This window comes from Prorops nasuta, unplaced genomic scaffold (genome assembly GCF_024137725.1).
Source record: "Prorops nasuta isolate Cenicafe-Biocafe unplaced genomic scaffold, Cenicafe_Pnas_1.2 PNAS00030, whole genome shotgun sequence".
NCBI lineage: Eukaryota > Metazoa > Arthropoda > Insecta > Hymenoptera > Bethylidae > Prorops > Prorops nasuta.
Window position 1 is genome coordinate 812,787 of NW_027116827.1, and position 18,358 is coordinate 831,144.

General features: G+C 37.1%; 2 protein-coding genes across 10 annotated transcripts in view; one reads left to right on the top strand and one right to left on the bottom strand.

The window, feature by feature from the left end:
• Window positions 1–249: 249 nt before the first annotated feature.
• Window positions 250–18,358, top strand: part of cnc (cap-n-collar) — a 72,194-nt gene continuing 54,085 nt past the window's right edge. Inside the window, exons 1-2 of one of the 7 annotated variants that reach the window (XM_066742419.1) lie at window positions 250–876; window positions 3,033–3,569. In XM_066742419.1, coding sequence (XP_066598516.1) covers window positions 787–876; window positions 3,033–3,569 — 627 coding nt within the window. In that variant the 5' untranslated portion in view covers window positions 250–786. Of the gene's footprint in view, window positions 877–984; window positions 3,570–9,642; window positions 9,754–13,984; window positions 14,119–18,358 lie in introns of those variants that run through there. The other 6 variants (XM_066742417.1, XM_066742418.1, XM_066742422.1 and 3 more) reach the window with 6 other exon arrangements.
• On the bottom strand, window positions 10,347–15,467 carry LOC136782767 (uncharacterized). Of its 3 annotated transcripts, none has more exons than XR_010824170.1 (3): window positions 14,318–14,651; window positions 12,821–14,029; window positions 10,347–11,402 (listed from the first exon to the last, which is right to left on the bottom strand). XR_010824170.1 is itself a non-coding variant. In XM_066742434.1 (3 exons), coding segments are annotated over exons 1-3 (363 nt in total). In that variant the 5' UTR covers window positions 15,386–15,467. The 3 variants fall into 3 exon arrangements, 2 of the variants coding, with proteins under 2 accessions (XP_066598531.1, XP_066598532.1); XM_066742434.1 differs by lacking the exons at window positions 10,347–11,402; window positions 14,318–14,651 and adding exons at window positions 15,101–15,295; window positions 15,385–15,467 and having other exon boundaries at window positions 13,863–14,029; XM_066742435.1 differs by lacking the exons at window positions 10,347–11,402; window positions 12,821–14,029; window positions 14,318–14,651 and adding exons at window positions 14,849–14,951; window positions 15,101–15,295; window positions 15,385–15,467.

Here is an 18,358-nt window from a genome sequence, read left to right on the forward strand (position 1 = left end):
AAGTTCACGTTTATCACCTTCCCTTCCGACGCGGGGGTCATTATAATAGACGACGAGTCATTGTACCAGTACGAAAATACACCTGAAATAGACGATACAAATGTAAAGCGCCTGCGCGTCGATATAGTTTTTGAAAAATCGGTAAATCTGGCGCGAACACGGCTCATTTGAATCGCGCGGCAATCGCACGTCACGAGGCATGACGCAGTTGGAAAAATTCTAACCATTTTATCGAAGAATCAAGAGGCGACCGCGCGCGCTATCCGATCGCAACAGCACCGTCTGATCGCGGTTAAATGGTTCATGCACTTTGTCAAACGTTCGTGCGTCCGTCCTTTTCTCGACAGCTCCGAAAGTGAATTAGTCGCACAAGAGTCTATATATATATATATATGTATATGGTTTGCAAGATTGCGTTCTCACGAGTGCGAGATTATTGACATCCGAACGAAATCTTGCAGGAAGAAATCGTGTTAGGCCGATCGGGAAATTAGTGAGAGTTTGTTGAGAGAGCGCTGAGTTTATGTACATATAGAGGGAGAGAGACTGCAGAAGCAAAACGAGGGAGACGCGGATAGAGCGAAGGAACCGGAGTGAGATAGCCGAGCGCGTGACGCGGGTGCGTGTTCGACTTGTTTGCTTACAGTGACCAGTCACCAACAGTGACGGTTCCCCGCTTGCTCTCTTGCTTCATCGTCATCAGCCAATCGCATATCGAATACGTACGCGACTCCTTTAATACGCGCATATAGAATTGCACCGATCGTGCCAAAATCGAAACAAGTTATGATCGTTACCGAGGATCTTCCCAGAATGCGGCCTCTGTCACCGGGTATCGAAGTCTCGAAAATGAAAAGAGCAAAGACCAGATTCGAGGTGAGCTTTAAACAAGAAATTCGTAAGCGTACGTACGTGTGCACGCGTCATTCGTGATAGCTAACATATCGCGCAAATGCTTAAATAACTTGTAACACAGACTGGATCCAGAGGCATGGCAACAGCGCCATCGATCACGTGATCCTGGCCAAAGTTCGTATCTGCAAATTTCCTTACGCGTTTCGTCAGTTTCACTCGCGCGCCGCTCATACGATGCTTCCATCTGTCTAATTATAAGTGCTCCCCCAGCTGCTTTATGCCACTTTCAATTTTAAACTCGAATTCGATTCGCCTTTCATTCCAAAGGAGGAAATAAAAAACTCTCGGATTCGTATTTTGACCCTATGGATCTTTGCTCTGTTTTACCGACACGCTTGACGTTTTCCCCCTTCCACTTGCTAATCAATTTTCTCTTCGAACTATAATACACTTATCGTGTTTTGAACTTATGGATATCAGTGGTTGCTACAGTATCTTGCGGTATAAGGGAGATATGATAATTTGGTAAATGAAAGATATTTTTTAGCCATATTCCGAGGTAGAATGTTTATGGTCGGAGCAAAGCTGCTGTACCTGAAACGAAAGATTTATGAAATTGCAAAAGACTGATCTAAATCTCGATAGTAATGAATAATTGTCGTCAACATTTAAATATAAACTTTTCTTCGTGGAAATGTACTATATTCACACATGTGTATATGTGTAACGTATAGTAAAGATAGCGTAACAATATTTGCCGTGAGACACGTGTACTTAACGGATGTTGAAACAAGATTCAACATTGCGCAATACTGTTGAAAAAAATATAAGACTGGATAAACAGCAGAGACAAATTGCCAATAACGAAAAAAGAATTTGTTTAAAAAAAAAAGAACTATGAAACAACTGTTGCGTTAGTATTATGATTCGACAAATCTAAATTCGCGCTGAAATCTTATCGGCACTGCAGAGAAGGAATTGCGCTTCTCAGCCGTGCATTGCCAGTGATAATAAATAATAACAGCGCTGTCATTATACGCAGTTCGATAGAAATACAAACTAGTCATCACAAATTTTTCGTTACTATTATTGCTACATAATCATCTGATTTGTAAAAAATTTTATTAATTATATTAATGAACAATGAAAATTTTCAAATAGAGAAATGAATGGACGCCAACAATTGAAGAAAAAGTGAGTGAATCTGTCAATTGTAGAAGTATGATAAATAGCATTAGAAAAAGGTGAAGCATAGTATAGGGGTAAATTTGGAGCGATTACGGCCCTGACGGACAACGTTGCCACAGTGATTGCTGAGTCACATTTTGTGAGCGATCTCTCCCAGCAAGGTGTTCTTGTACGTTTCTCCGTGAAAAGTATGTTGTTGCATTAGTGTATTTACTGGCATTGCCGTAAGATCATCAAAAAATCATAATGGTTTAGTGAAGGAATAAATTGGCGCTTGTCGCAAGCCTCGAGGATTTACAATGGAACAGTCATTAAATTTTTGGACCGGTATTCATAGATGAGCTGTCAACTTGCTCCAAAATTTATACAGCTTCTTGCTACCTCCTACTGTCTACTGTCAGTGTCGAAAAAGGATTGACATCGATCCAAAAAGGCGAATTCTTCATTAGTTTGGTTTTAATTAAATGCGCCACATATTCGATAGAGAGTGCAAGAAAGTTTTACGTGGCTTGTGTGTGTTTTGAGGTTATTTCTGTACTCGTGTAACTGACCTATACCGGAGAAGCGAGAGCACTCCAAATCTTTATTTTCATTCTGACAATCAGAAGGAACGCTTCTATCCTCCGTTCTTGCTCTTCTGCTTAACGAACATCATTTATCGGGCTCATCAAAAACACGTCATTGTCGTCGAAAGAGTTATTCAGCAAAAAGCTTTCAATTGTGCGCGCTAACCTCAAAATGAATTTTCATGTTAGAATCAAAAGTATACACAAGTATGTTTTGTTGACTGAACTAAGCAGTAGATAGAATTTCTCAAATATCTACCTCTCATAGACTTATTATTTATATAAGCTTATAAGTAAAATTGTTCAAAGTTTAAATAATAGTATATTAAATTGACATTTTAATTAAAGTGAGCAAGTGAAGCATTGTTTCAGCAATGTTTATGTTTTGTACTTAATAATAACACCAAGTATCTGTGACAATAGAGAGAAGAGCGAAGAAGAAGCCAAGCTCTGGAAGTTATTCATTTTGCAAAAGAAATTTTTCAAGATATCAAGATGCTGTGTTTGAAGAAACTGTATCGTGAGGAGCTGCTGCAGCTAGCACTGCTCCTCTCTTTGCTACGAGTGGATCCAGAGTCCTACTTGGGCCTGGATGTGCACACAATTGGAGTAGGCTCCTTAGATCTGCATAATGGTTCTGGATGGCATACAGATGCGCATACAATTGTACATAGACCTATGTACGTACATCCGAAAAGTTTAGATTCCATGCTTTTAAACTACGAAAGAGACTTATTTGAAGAATTAAATTCCCTGGGGAGATATAATAGAATGAACTCTGGCTTCAATGATGTTCATGCGTATTTACTAAATATTGAAGAAGCTGGGAGAGATGTAGCTACTGCTGGACCCAGTATACCAGCTTCGACCGATCCTACTAGGAATATGACATCTCCAGATCCGCCTAACTCGACTGAAAATCCTGCTGAACCTATCGGTGCAGCAGAACTTACACAAGAGGTATTTGTTTAACTGCTACTCATATCTCGCTAATATTGCTGACCTTTTAATTATGTTAGGATAATTTTAAGGAATATTCTTAAACCATATAATACTAGTGACAAAAAGAAATGATGTAAATACCAATATATTAAACGAATACTTCTTGCTTGTAAAACTATGTATTGTGCAAATTTTTAATATAATTAAAGGGTTGAAAACACAAAGCAATATTGTATATAAAAACTATGTAAGCTTTTGCTAAAACTGCAGCCTATCTCATAATAATGAAATAAATTTAACCAGCTTTATAATTTGTTACTGACTCTTTTAAACAATCTTGAATTACAATGTTGTATAAATCTCTTCGCCTGGTATTTTTTACTTGATATAATGCTTATTCTTTAACCAAATGTACACCCAGAATGTCAAACCCGTAGTAAAAGTATAATTGTAGACAGCGATATACATATTATTAGATTAGATGTAAATGACCCGGAGGCATACGTATTAGCGTCATCAGTGGGATCCTTGTGACGACCTTGCAGTTACCACAGTCCTCTCTGCCTTTCTCCACAATCTACGAAATTATCTACCACGTTTAATACTCATACCTTAATCACGAGCATTTTACTACGAAATGCATATAGAAGAAGATACAAAATTAGATTTTCTTTGTTTTACAGTTGTAAAACGAAGTATTTTTCGAGAAGATTCGAGCAGAGTTTTCCTTTTGCAAAAGTAAAATATTTCTTTCAACGTGTGCTATTTGACGTTGGCTGGATGAATCACGAAACTTCTGTGATCCCATCTTTGTTTAGATTTAAAATCACCGCTAAAACGCAGTTGTCCGCGAAACCTGTATTTTTACGATGCTCTAATGGCCCTGCGAAAGAAACATCTCTCTTGCTCCTTTACGACGTCCTTGTGCCGCATGCAGCCCATCCAGATTTGTTCATCTGGGTTAACTAATCGTGGATCTTTTTCATTCGATTCCTTATTTAACGGATTCTATTTATATAAACCACTGTCACGTTGGTCTCAATAGTTTTTAGAAAAAGAGGCATGAAATAAATGCGGCGAGTGACCCTGAAACGTAAACCATAAATCTAATATTATTTTAACTTTTCCTTTCATCGGGTCTTAAAATTTTCGTTGGAACAAGGTGGAAGAAAGGAGAAATTTTTATTCTATTTATATTTCTATCATTTATCCATTGATTTATTATCCAACCAATCAGGAAGACGATTTTTTTAGTATTCCATGCAGAAACCAATTACGGTTAATCGCCGCTGGTAGTTTAGACAGATAACCAACGCGGATAGTTCCGGTTAATGATTTTACACTTGTGACACACTGGTAATGACGAATATTGTAATGCTTGGATCATAATAATATACAACTAACGCCACACAAATATCGCTTTGAAGTGTGGAAGAATTTATCCTTGTTAAAGATTGCCAAAATTCAGGGAAAATCTCATGCAATGGCCTCGATTATAAAAATAATCGAATGGTAGAGTGCATATATACTCATGCGTGTGCGTGTATACAAGAAGAAAAGGAACGAGTACCAAATGCGACCCCGATCTGCCGAGGACTCCACGAGAGCTCCCCTCGACAAATCTTTTATGCGCGTTGACTGCCACGAAGACGACGAGAAATGGTCCAGAATTAGCAATTGCTCAAAAGACTTTAAGCAAATACTGTCCTTCGTCTAAAGGATTTTTCTTACCTATTGCTTGTTTCCACTGTATATAGGTGCTTTAAATTGATGAATGCACGGAACTTTGAACGCCTATAACTACTTAGGAGAGTCACTAGTGAGGACAATAATCTCGTTAACATGAAAATGTGCTTGGGACTTACACTGGTTACACCGAATAAGCAGCGATTACGATTATTAGTAGTATGAATATGAATAAATGAGAAAAACATCTCCCGATACTGTTCAAACTATAAGGAGAAAAAGCCGCAAAGAATAAGGCAGACACGATAGCGTGCCAATTTTAAATATTACCCAGTTAGCTTCTCTCGGTAAAGGAAGCCGCCTGTTTTCACGAAAAGTTTGCATGAAAGTTTTACTGCGCTGCTCCACGAGTCTCGAGTCGGTTCTGATTTGCTAATCAATTCTAGTCTCGACGCAAAGAAAATAACATATTGAAATTAGCAGTCACCTTTCGGAATCTTGAAAACGAAAATGATCTCAATCGAGACAGTGAGTGATGATGCTGCAGATTACAGGGAAATCAATGCATTTAATTTTCATATTTCAAAATTCTTCCTTTCAACCAGATGTGAATTTGTAACCCAGTACTCTGTTATTATATCTGTCCTTCTAAAATTGATTTTGATTAACAAGGTAAACAAAAGTTTTTTGTAAAGCATTATACCATATTCTGTAATTGATTACTCTCAATTGACTAAGTTAGCTGATTAGTTTCCCTCGATATAATAATAAGGCATTGGAGAGATGGAGAGTCAAGTGGACACTGGAAAACACCGCGTAGTAATCCTGCTCGAATGCGTCTTTATAAAAGGGTATAAAGAATGCAAAAAAAGGAGTTGTTGTTTAATTAAGCCGGCCTAGACTTTCGCTTCGACTAGAAAAGCAGAAGCGGTCGACCGTGCCACAAGAAACGCAGATAGACATTATTACAGGCATTAGCAACACGTGAGATAGTGTCATTTGGCAAAATTAGGTTGGCAATATGCCTCGAATAATTCAGCCTTTGTGTCTGCTCGTTTCCCACTGAATAGGTGTGTAACTTCATTTTTTTACAGCCACAACTCTTTGTTTCGTTTTATTTACGCTACCAGCAGTTGTATGCAAAATATTGATTATAAATACAATATCTCAGTCCAGTACGACGAAATAATGTAACATAAAGATTCATTAAACTCAACCGCTGGCAAATTCGCTCGTATATTTGCGTCAGACGATATTTATGTAAAAAATTCGTGTGATATGTGGCTCCATTTTTAACCGGTAGATGGAAACGAGAGATGGAAAGGGAGAAGGGGGGGGGGGGGGAGAGGGCACAGGCCTAACCAAATGTGCGAAAACGGCGCATCAACTTATTTTATCTGAAAATAGAAAGACTTTCGGAGAGGGCTCGATGACCCGAAATGTATTTAAGAAAGAAGACCGACGTACTCGTATTTTAATCCTCTGAAATTTCGCACAAGTTTTAGATCCGTTAAAATTTCAGCAGCCGATTACACAGATTTCTGATGTATATTTTCAATGGTCATGTTGCTTCATATGATTTTTCTCTTACAAATACAAAAAGTTTAAATAATATATTGAAATCGAGGTATAAAATCACTCGTCGAGGAAATTTCCAGGAGATTATTATTATTCTCACGCTCTTCATATGATTCGTTTTTTGCATTAAAATACGAAGTTTTATTGATTTTCTTCTGTTATTAAAAGCAAATGTATATATAGCTATGGATTTTATTCGAATAAGATCTCTCAATATACTTAAACAATTTATGCATTTATTCATTATACGTATTGCTGTCATTACTTTTTTTCTTTATTAGATATTAAAAGAATGCATACCGATAAACGTAAATCATTTTTGCTAGCTATACATATACTAGCCTATAAGTCAAAAGGCCATTTTCTTGATCGCATTGCGTCTGCTTTCTTATTTATCAATTAGACTATTTTTTCTTCTCATAGTTTTTATTTACAATGTTAAATTTATGAACTTTGCTCAAGGCAGAAAATATTGTGCAACGCTATTTTTGCTTATTAAAAGGCTTATTAAACCTTATTAGACTCATAGATAAAATAATAGTGGATGATGAATACATCATAGAAAATCATTTTGAAATATCGTATTCCTATAATTTTAAATTCCAAAGAATATCATTACGAGCATAATAAGTAAACTTGAATAATAAAGAATTATTGTGTATCGGAATTAAATAATCATTAAATAAATTCAAATAGGAATAAAAATTTCTTATCATAATTATCAGCAATTTAGGGAATTATGAAGAGTCTTTTTAAAGAGAGGATAAAAAGCTCGGATCTTCTTGTTGACTTTCAACATGATCATTTCGCATATTTTGCGACCATTAAACAGCTTTATAATGATTGAGTCGAAAAGCATGAAAACAGGAAAGGCGTTGTGAGACTTTGTTCAATTCACATAGCACAGTGTGTTATTCCTCAAGGCGAGCAGCTGCAATTGACAACAGCGAATAAATTATTCTAACCCGAGTATATTTCGCTCCTTGACACTTAAGGGACTTGATTATACAAATATATCAGCTTGATAACATATATTGAACTACATACTTTCCCAATGGCTCATCCAATACATGGAATAAATAGCAAAAAGATACACGAATGAGACGAAGGGATAGTATTACAGTGCATCCGGAATCGTGTATGATTTCCATTCGTTCTCGCATATACCTGTGTACGACGTGTAATTGCCAGTGTATTGCAATTATCTCCACACGACGCGACGCAGCAAACTCATATTTGTTGCATTTTTTTCATGCGAGGTCTAACTTGAACTAACCCATATCCAGCTCCTATAGTAATCAGTGCCAAGTCAATCCGGTTGGTGTAGCTGCATTAACGCCTATGTGTACAAGATTTCTTGAAAATTACACGAAACAAGAAGAATATAAGAGTAATCGTGTAAATTTTAAAGAAATTTCATTCAACGTAATAAATCCTCGGGCACTGTTATTATATACAGTCAAATGGACTATTTTTTACAGAGCTGTGCCAAAATCAATTTGCATATTGAACAAAATAAATAATGTGTGATTATTGTTTTTATTTCTCTCACTTCCCAACCAATTTACTTTTTGCTGTTGATAAGAGATATTGACGCATATCGATACTTTACTATTCTTACACGAGGAAACGGACTTAATTTAAAATTCTGTTGCTTTGGCTATTTTATAATTTGATTTCGAATGTTAAAAGTGTAATTTTTTATAGAGAATGGTGGAATATTTTTTTTAAAGAACATACACATTACTTTATCATCCACACGATTCAATTGGTAACCTTGTGCCAATTCCGAAACCGTCGTTAGTCATTCTTGGGCCTCGTGGTAATTGTGGCTAAAGAAGAAGAGAGGAAAAAGTTCAGCTAATGCCTCGTTTGAGACCGACCTCACGAATATATACCAGAATCTATACCCTGTCAATAGACCTTTTCATATTCGCACAACTGAATTCACAGTGCTCTGTTATGATTATGACAGAAGCCACACAAGTAAATCATCGTTGATCAAAATTTTTGCAGTCGATCAATAAAACTGCAGCCAAGACAAAACAATATCTTTGGTTTATGCAAACTGTAAAAACAGCAGCATAAAAGAGCAACTTTAAATAACAAAAAAATCTCTATTATTGCAAATGGTACCATGTATTCCTCGTTCACTGACTTTTTCGAACCGTCTAAGAACTTTATAGAATATATCGCGTTTGCGCTAATATGTAAAAGGAACCTTTTACCTTACTTGAATTATTAATGACAAGACTGACGCCGTCTTCGTAAGCACGTCCTAATTATCGCGTTAATGAATTTCAATATATCGTATTTTCATTAGGCAATAGAACCGAAGTATTCCTCAATATGAAAAAAAGTCGCGATGCGTGTACGCAATGAATCATGTACAATGTGTGCAAAGTCTATACCTATTGCTACTTTGCATCGAAATTAAAATGAAAATCGAGCTGTTCTTTCTCGAAAGGTTCTCTCCTTGCTCGTAAGAAGCTATGGTCCAGTGGACGCGTTGCAATAGAGACGCATAAAAATTGAAGAAATTCAGCGAGGTGTAAATGAAAGTCGCGAAAGCAACGATTGAACGAGGGATTGAGGGATCGATCACGTCGGAAGTAATGGTCGTGAACGTGCGTCGATCAATGAATCCATAAATTTTCATAAATCAGCATGAATTGTATATGCAAATGCTGACCCTGCTGACCGATGTGCTCGAGGACTAAGAAAATGATCCGTTCCTCGAACCTCGCGAGCAAAGCGAGTTCCCAGTCGAATGTCTCGTTGCGTGATAGTGCATCCTCGAGTTTAGGTTAGGTTTTACATGTGCGTTTTTCTGCGTGGAATTAGGCCGTTGCAATAGCCTTGGCTTCAGCAGTGCCGTAAGATGGCGCGAAGAAAGAGAAAACAGCCCAGGATGATCTCCGTTTTTGTACCCGATGACGTATGTGATTAGTTCGCGTTACGTACGATAAACTGTACATTATTTATTTCATATAGATTTGCGGAAAAACCTATATCGCGCTCTTATGCCTCGGCAATGTCAAGTACACCTACAATCGGTTCTTAACATTTTTTCATCAACTAGTAGATATTTTTTTTTGTCATAAATATATTACGTGTACGATATCACGTACAATTCGGCTAGCTTGGCGCAGGCGCAGGTAGTATTGTAAGCCCGATGATTATGATTAACGATAACATAGATAAGATTATTTTTGATTGGAAATTGTGACTCATACAAGGATGTCTTTCGAATAATCACTGATTTTAGAAACTGATTATAAACGAGACTTTGGTCGATTCTCTGGCATTATTGCTATCGCAAATCGTAATGTCCCTTCGGCGATTAACACTTTTCTTATTTTTGTTGCAGGTACGTATTCTGTAAATCACCCTTCCTCAAAATATGAAATCCGATGCATTGATCAAATTTCACCAGCGGTTGCATTCTGTTAGTCGTTTCTGCTCTTGATAGTAACTGAAATGTTTATTCAAAATTTTAAGTATTAACTTTCTTTCGTGGTAATATGGTGAGTAATTTTATTGATAATTCTTATTAACATGTATCATTCATCTTCGAATCTTTATCAAATAGAATATATAATATAGTATCGTGTGCAATGAAACCAGTAGTAGGAAAGTAAAAACGCATTGGATTTTAAAAATAGTTATTTTTTGCCGATGGTCAAAAGAAAATAGGACTAAATTAAAACGGCTGGATGCTGCTCATGACTGCGTAACGTGTTTTTTAAACTTCGATCTTCAAAAATGTTGAAAAGATATTTCAGAAGAATTGCAGCAAGGTCACACACACACACACACAGGCGCGGGCATCGCGACCTTAGTAAAAATAACTGCGTTTTGCGTTTTCGAATATCCGTTTCAAGGAGTGCAATGTACCTATAACCTTGGGAAATTTTTTTGCAACCCACGCAGCTTCATGGGTAAATCAAATCTATACTCGCGAAATTGTGTAACTTATATGTATATCGAACTTGTATAAGTTTATAATATTACATTAATTATGGTCGCTTTATCAAATATTCAATATTTATTTCTACCATAGACAATACCTTATTATAAATTATCGTTTAAATTATTTATATACATATAAAGGCTTTGTATATACTATACATATACGTACTTGCCTCTAATATCGGTGAAGAGAATTAATTATTTTATATTTTATGTAGTTTTATTTTTCTAAAGCTATCATTTTGAAAAAGTAATAGATCGTCAAGTATATTACTCGCGATCGGTCTGAAAACTCGATACAATAACCACAACAATTTTTTTGCCGACCGTGTTAATGACGAAATACTCTGGTAATACAGTTTTGCACAACACTGTCGGCATAGCAAAACTCTTACTTATCTGCAATAGTCAAGTCATTCGTCGTATGATTTTAAAATGCTCTTCATGATCGCTTTGATATATTTCCTACCAACTATTATCCCGTACACAGTAAAATAAATAAAAATGTAGTACGTCACACAATATAGTTGATCGTGTTGATTGTTACAGGGAGTAAAGTGTCAGGAATAATTTGTGTTGCGAGGTTGACTGCGCATGCTCCGAATGCCAAAGACGCTAGAAAATATAAAAACATATCAGATAAAAAGTTTTAAGTTATGCGATTTAATTTCTTTTCCAATAAATGAAATGCGTATCTTATATGAACATGTAAAACTAGTGGAAAGGGCTTGACTGTTATCTTCGATAAACTCGAGTTCCCCTATCATGCAACCAGTTAAGTAGCAATAAAGATAAAAGCACTGTTTCATAATTGTTCGCAAGACCCTTGAAGCTTAAATAAATAGAAGAACCACTAGAATCTACACTAATAGAAATTTTCAAACTATATAGTACTCTTATACTTGCATTAAACCCAGGCCTTTACTCTGCTATACGTTAATTGCAAACGTAATTTCTCTCAGTGCGTTAATCGAACCAATTTACAGCGTGACAAGTATTGCACACACCCATCGCGTGATTCGTATAACGGAATATAAAATAAAGAGAATCAGCAAATGCTTCATTCTAAAAATAACAGTCTCAACGAACAGTTCATAATTGTTAGGATTTTATCTTTCGAATGTTTACTGCCCTATCGGTGTTACAGTGATTGTAGTACAATAAACTTAATTAAGAGGCATCTTCGTATGACGTATATTATAATCTAGTCTTTGTAGGGTGCTTCCCTCACTTCCCTGACCATCTAAATATATCGAAAGCTATTGGTGTTAGAACAAAAATGTAAAATACTTTCTTTCCCTATCTAAATAGAACTGTAACTAATAGCGTTGCTATAGCTTGACTTTGAATGTATCGTTAAAAATCAAATAGTAAGGTCAATAACATTTTGTAAATGAGAACATATATATATATTTTGTAGCTGCTTTAGGGCGAGAGCTTTCCAAAACGCTTTATGAATTTATTATTTCATCCAGTCGTTCACTAGATATTTCGATTTGAAATTATAAGTAGCTGAGCCACTATGTGTGTGTGTGTGCATAGTGATCACACAGATTAATTCAGCCAAACCCACACCCATGTGCAATTTCAAATAAAAGTGTCTAGCAAATAATTGAATGAATTACGATAAATTCATATTGTATTTTAAAATTCTCCTGAGATAAGCAACAAAAATATGCAATTGAAAATAGATGATCCCAATTAAAAAATTAAAGGTGCCCTTATTGCGACGTTAAGTATCAAGCTCAAGGTCGTCGAATTGTTAAACCATTAGATGCGTTTTGTTTTTTCAGTAGACGAAGAAAGTACTGCACAGCTTTTTCTACAGTCGATAGTTCGATATATTTCGACGATCCATGACTTTCAAGAAATATTGCAGAATCAACGAAATCGGTCCCCTATCGGTTTGAAATGATTAATTTGATTTATGACTAATTTTTTCGTTGGCTTTTTTCTCGAACGTTGATTGGAATAAGGATATCATACGAAATGATAATTGTATACAAATACTAATTGTACTTTGTGATAATTACGTAGAGAAGCATAGCGTTGAGTAATATCTTTAATGATATATCAGTGCCACTTGCAGAAAATGACGGATTCTCGTATCAGTGTTCATTGTAGGTAAATATCCGTCCTGTATGGAAATTATATGCTGTTCGATGCGAGCGCAGTGTCACAGCGTAGGACGTCTCTGCCTTGTCCTTGATCCCGCCAAGTACAATCGAGTTCCGCCGCTGTTTCTCGTCCTGCTCATTGCAAACTGTCAATTTATCCACAATTACGACATTAATACAGTATTAATAAAGTACCACATTGCGTGGACCGCTTTACCGACTCTTCTCCAATTAGCTTGTACTAAAATAAATTTTTATATACTAATGACGATGCTCTCTTACCGTGAGTGCCACACGTTTTAGCTGCTGAATTAATAGTGCAATCATGCAGAGAAGAATACAGTATCCATTATGCATATATTATTACATCGTAACCATGATAATTATTCTACGATTATAAATGCTTTCTCTTACATAATCCGATAACCCAAAGCCAAGAAACTTGTCAAAATATATAAGTTTAACATTTTATTCGAAACACTATTAATATGTTTCTTGAATTTGCTCAGCAGCGTAAGGTTGAGCAGTTTGTATTAGTTTGTAATTTTTAGTGATTAAATTTAATTGACCACGATTAGTCGGATGGTCGTGCAAATAAACGTTCAAATTGTGAGCATAGTATCGCTAAAGAGCTTGCGATTAAAATTGGTAATTTGGGATTTCCATGGCTATCGATTAATTATTTAGAATCATATCGATAAAGTTTTAAAAATATCTGATTTTATCGCTGATATAGCTAAAGAAAAATTATGAAATAAAATGGAAGATAGACATTGCACGTAACGTGTCGGTATTGCTAACAGCAAAATTCTTGTAGTCGCGTAGTGTCAGTTGAGAGCTGTGAGTTACTCGTCGCTCTTATCTCTTTCCATGAGCCGGCCGATCTATCAGCCAAGTCGCTGAGACGTCGTCGTCGTGTTGTTTCCCTCGATCATTCTCACCATCACAATTTTAGTCGTTAATTATTCGATTGCACGTCCACGACCGCACACCCAGTTTTATTATTTGGCCTACTACCACCATCGCTCGGTATAGGTTCGTTTGATTCGGAAGTGATCGCGAGTAAAGGAATCCTTTTTTCCTTGTATCGATCGGGTCGTCGCCGTTGAAACAGTGCTGCTGCAACTTTCCAAAGAAACCAAGTATTATAGTGCATTTTTAGTGAAAAATTGACAAACATCGATAAAATGTGTGCTCCCTCTACGAACAAAATGGTACGTTTTGCAAAATGCCTCTCTACTTCTTTCCCCGAAACAACGTACGTCAATCGTATATATAAAAGATAAACATATGTTGATTTCGGGTACGGATGTGCGAAATTATACACGTGATTTTTTAGTAGAGTTTGGGCGAATGTTTAAGAATATTTCTCAAGCTACATTGTTATAAAGGTTCGCTATGTTGCGCTCTTACATAATCAATCTGTAAGTGGCAAACGGATGGAATATTTGTATTCTCGAGTCGATGAGATTTTTTCACTTTCTGCATGTAATATATCGTTGATGTTTTATCGAGTGCGAGATTAGTTTTTATCGGTCGTACATAAGGCTCGAGTGATCCATTGCGTGGTTGAAGGGAGACTCGTGCACTCGCGTGTATAGTGACAAAAGGTGCTCGAATCGAATGGATGAGATTGGAGACTACCGCGCGCGCGAGAGAGAGAGAGAGAGAGAGAGAGAGAGAGACGATTCTCTCTCGGAGTAGCCAAGGGGCAAAGGCGCGCACGCGTGTTCCATTTTCTTTTTGCCCAGGCGACGAACACTCGAATTTAAAGAGTATTTTAGCACAGAAGGAGAAATCTCTCCTCCACCAATCTCCTATATATGTATCCTTGGAACCGGTCAAACACGTTTTTACTATCAGTTTTAATTGAGATTCCGTGAGGACATGTGCGTCAACAGTGACGTCACCATCGACACCAACCTCCTCACCATGCGACCGCCCGCCTCACTCTTCTCTCTTTTATTTCACTTTTTTTCTTCAACGGATCTCATTGACCACTCGAACTTTATAGGTTATCAATACAGCGTATGAATATCCTTTGCCCCTACAACAATCGTACTTTAACTAATCGATAAGTGGCAAACCATTTATAGCTAATTTTTTCCTTCCATTTTTTATCCTTTTTTGCAACAATCAAAAGGAAAACATGCAATCGTACAACTTGTACTTCGATAAATACTTAATATTGCTTACCATCCTTGATAGCATTCCAATATTTGCAGACTGTAATTCGTGATTTGTTACTCTTGATCATATGCTGATCGTTGCTCGAATTAAAGATCTGGGATAATTTCTTCGACATTTCCAACGAGTATTTTACATGTTTTGGGAAGAAACAGGTGTAAAAGCAGGAAAAATTATTCTTATTAATATTATTGTATTCGCACACTGTAATATAAACCAAAGAATAATAATGAAATAAAGAGCAAATAAAGTCGTTTTAACTCGAAATGTTAAGACAATATTGAAGCGCATACTTTGAAGCTGCTGTAGGTTTCATTCTCGACGGAATGTCTATTTGTGTTAATTATTTAATGCGTAAATAATAAATGAATCGGTGATGGCTTATTTGCATGTCAGGAACTGTGGTGCGCGTTTGTGTGACTCAATGTACTTTACTTCTTACATATATACTCGATGTTTCTTTTTTGACGCATCTTTATTTTCAGTCTGTCATCAGATAAAAGCGAATAAACACTGGCCTTGCCACAATTTGTATAATGTATATAGTAAGGATATAAGTGAAGCGCCCTCTACGGGCGATATACCTTAATTCATTGTCATAAGAATTATTGCAAACTGCATGTCTCGTAAAAAGTAAGCGGCGTGACGCTTTGCAAATACTTGAAAGGAGACAATTCTACGCTATATCAATAAAGCTCTGCGCAGCATTATTAAAATTTGCTTAATTCCATACATTAATAGATAATGGCGCACTTATCTTCAACGGTTTCTCCAGAAAAAATCTCGTATTCAGCATATATATAGCTCGCTGTAAATTATTAACTTAATTATTTGATTTCGTACGTGGATGTATCGCCTGGCAAACAAGTTCCCGAGCAACAGTTTATTTACAGCTTTGCAAGCTCAGTATAATCACTCCCCTTTTCAATTGCTCCGATATGATACGCACTGTATTTTATATATACAGAGCTTAAAAATGATACGATCGAATATCCAGAAGCGCTGTACAGTTTTTCTAATAACAAGGATGATCTTGTAAAATCATAAACGAAGTTTCATCATTTTGCGAAATCAGAATGAACAGCGAAATCGAATCACTGGAATGCACTTTTTTTTAAGTATACGAACATTAACATTATTATAGTAACTCGATTAATATAGATAATTGTTGCATATAAATAACATAAGTTTAATACTAAAATATCCACTGCTGGTAGTATTTGAGCAGAGAGGGACGTGTTTTCAGTGTTAAATCATTATCAAGTATCAAGAGATGGCGACACTATCGCATTCGCAGCGCGCATACATGCATTAGGTTTCCCCACACCATCCTTCCATCTTACTCTTTCTTCGGTGATCCACTGTTAAAAAATAGGAACATTTATGCTCTTTATCAAACGTTCGTAGTTCCTAATTAAAAAAATAAGATACGAAGAGCATTTATCAAAAGCGTATAGGTTTGTCTAAGCTATGAATCTTTATCGCCTTTTTGCAGAGATTATATCGGCTGACTAGATGAGTTAGAGCTGCACAAAGAAGGATAACCAATCAAAGTTGTTTCTCGGTTAAATCGGCTTCGACTTGACAAATTATAGTAGCTTGGAGATAACAGGCTAGATAAACGCTTTACTCGTAGTAGAGGTGGTCTTGTATCACATCCTTGTCAATAATACGTCAAGTCGTCTCGATCCTCTCCTCCTCGATCCGCACTTTCTTCACTCGCAGGCTTTCTACCTTCGCGCATAATTTTATATTTATTCTATATCTATTATAGGCAAAGATAGAGTATACCAACATTTCAATGATTTTCATAAATACTATTACACACTTTTAGCTATATATATATATATATATATATATATATATATATATATATATAGGTAATAAAACAAAAGTTGGAGCGCGTATGGAAAACATGACTAAAATTGAAAAATGATGAGAACAAGGACCACCTTCGGTGTCTCACGAGGGGATTCTGTAAGATTACCATAAACACCTTTACCACCCTCTGCCGCAAAGCGAAAGCACAAAATAGTTTTGCGCCCCCTTTCGAGAGACCGGAGAAAAGTCAAGGCAGTGACTAATGATACAGAGAGAAAGTACAGAGCGGAGAAAGTCAGGGCCGTAGCAACTCGCAGGAATTGTTGCGACTGATCCTTCAAAAATTATAGAGAAAATAAATAATCTTGATAATAACCAGCGCAGTGATTTTTTTACCGAAGAGAATCGAGATAAAAAATTGGTCGTTTTCGGCTAAAAACTGAGATGCGGCTCCATGTACATACTATATATGTATGTAGCAGCTGGTTCATCGTGAAGCTTTGATAGAGAAACGCATAACTATATGCAGATATAAGCACAGTTACTCGCAGTTGTGCGTCTTAATGATGCACACGGTGCTAGCCATTGCAATCGGGCCTCATTAACGGGAGGGAGATCTTCGGGTGATTAATCGGTAATTATCGTGACGGGAATGAAGATACTGGCATGGAGGACGGTGTAGAGCGTCTGTCGGTGCCACGAGCAATATCTCAGAGATAGGATCCGATCGGATCCGATCCGATCCGATCCGATTCGATCCGAGTGGCGTTGCCTCTCTCGTTCGGCCAATCACGGCGCCCGATCCCAACCTGCTGCGCGAACTATCGAGACTCCACTATTCCCCTTAACCTTCCTGCCGTCAGTTACGTCCGGCTCGTTAACATTTTTCTTTTCTCTTGTTTTTCTTCTTTTCCTTCTTTTCCTTCTTCCTCTTCTTCTTTTCTTCCTCTCCTCGACTATCGGTAAGGTTTACAGTGTACGGTACACAGGCTAAGGTACGGAATATCTTTAGCATTGCGTTTGGCTCGCGCGCGCAGCTCGACTGGCTGACGTTGCGTAGTCTTGTGGGTCTGGTGTGCCGCCGACTGCCGAGTGCCGCGAGTGCGTCTTCGTCGTGGCACGGCGCGGCGCGGTCCTTTCAAAGGAGACCACCACTTCTTTCTCCATTTGTCAAGCGCCTTACGGACGTGCGACCCCTCTCGTCTCCTCTCGCATCTGGCCCACGTTAAAGGATACCGTCCGTAATAGCTGACCCCGCAAGGTGTCTCTTTGCACCCTATTCCTCAATAATAACAATCATAATAATAGTAATAACAATGGAATATTCCAAAAGCGCCGAATTCTCGTCTATTAATTCATCTTTCTTTGTACCCTTCCTCTCTCGGCCCACGTTTCCCATACGAATGCTCGCGCGTCCCCTAAATATATTCTAGACGCTCGCGTGTG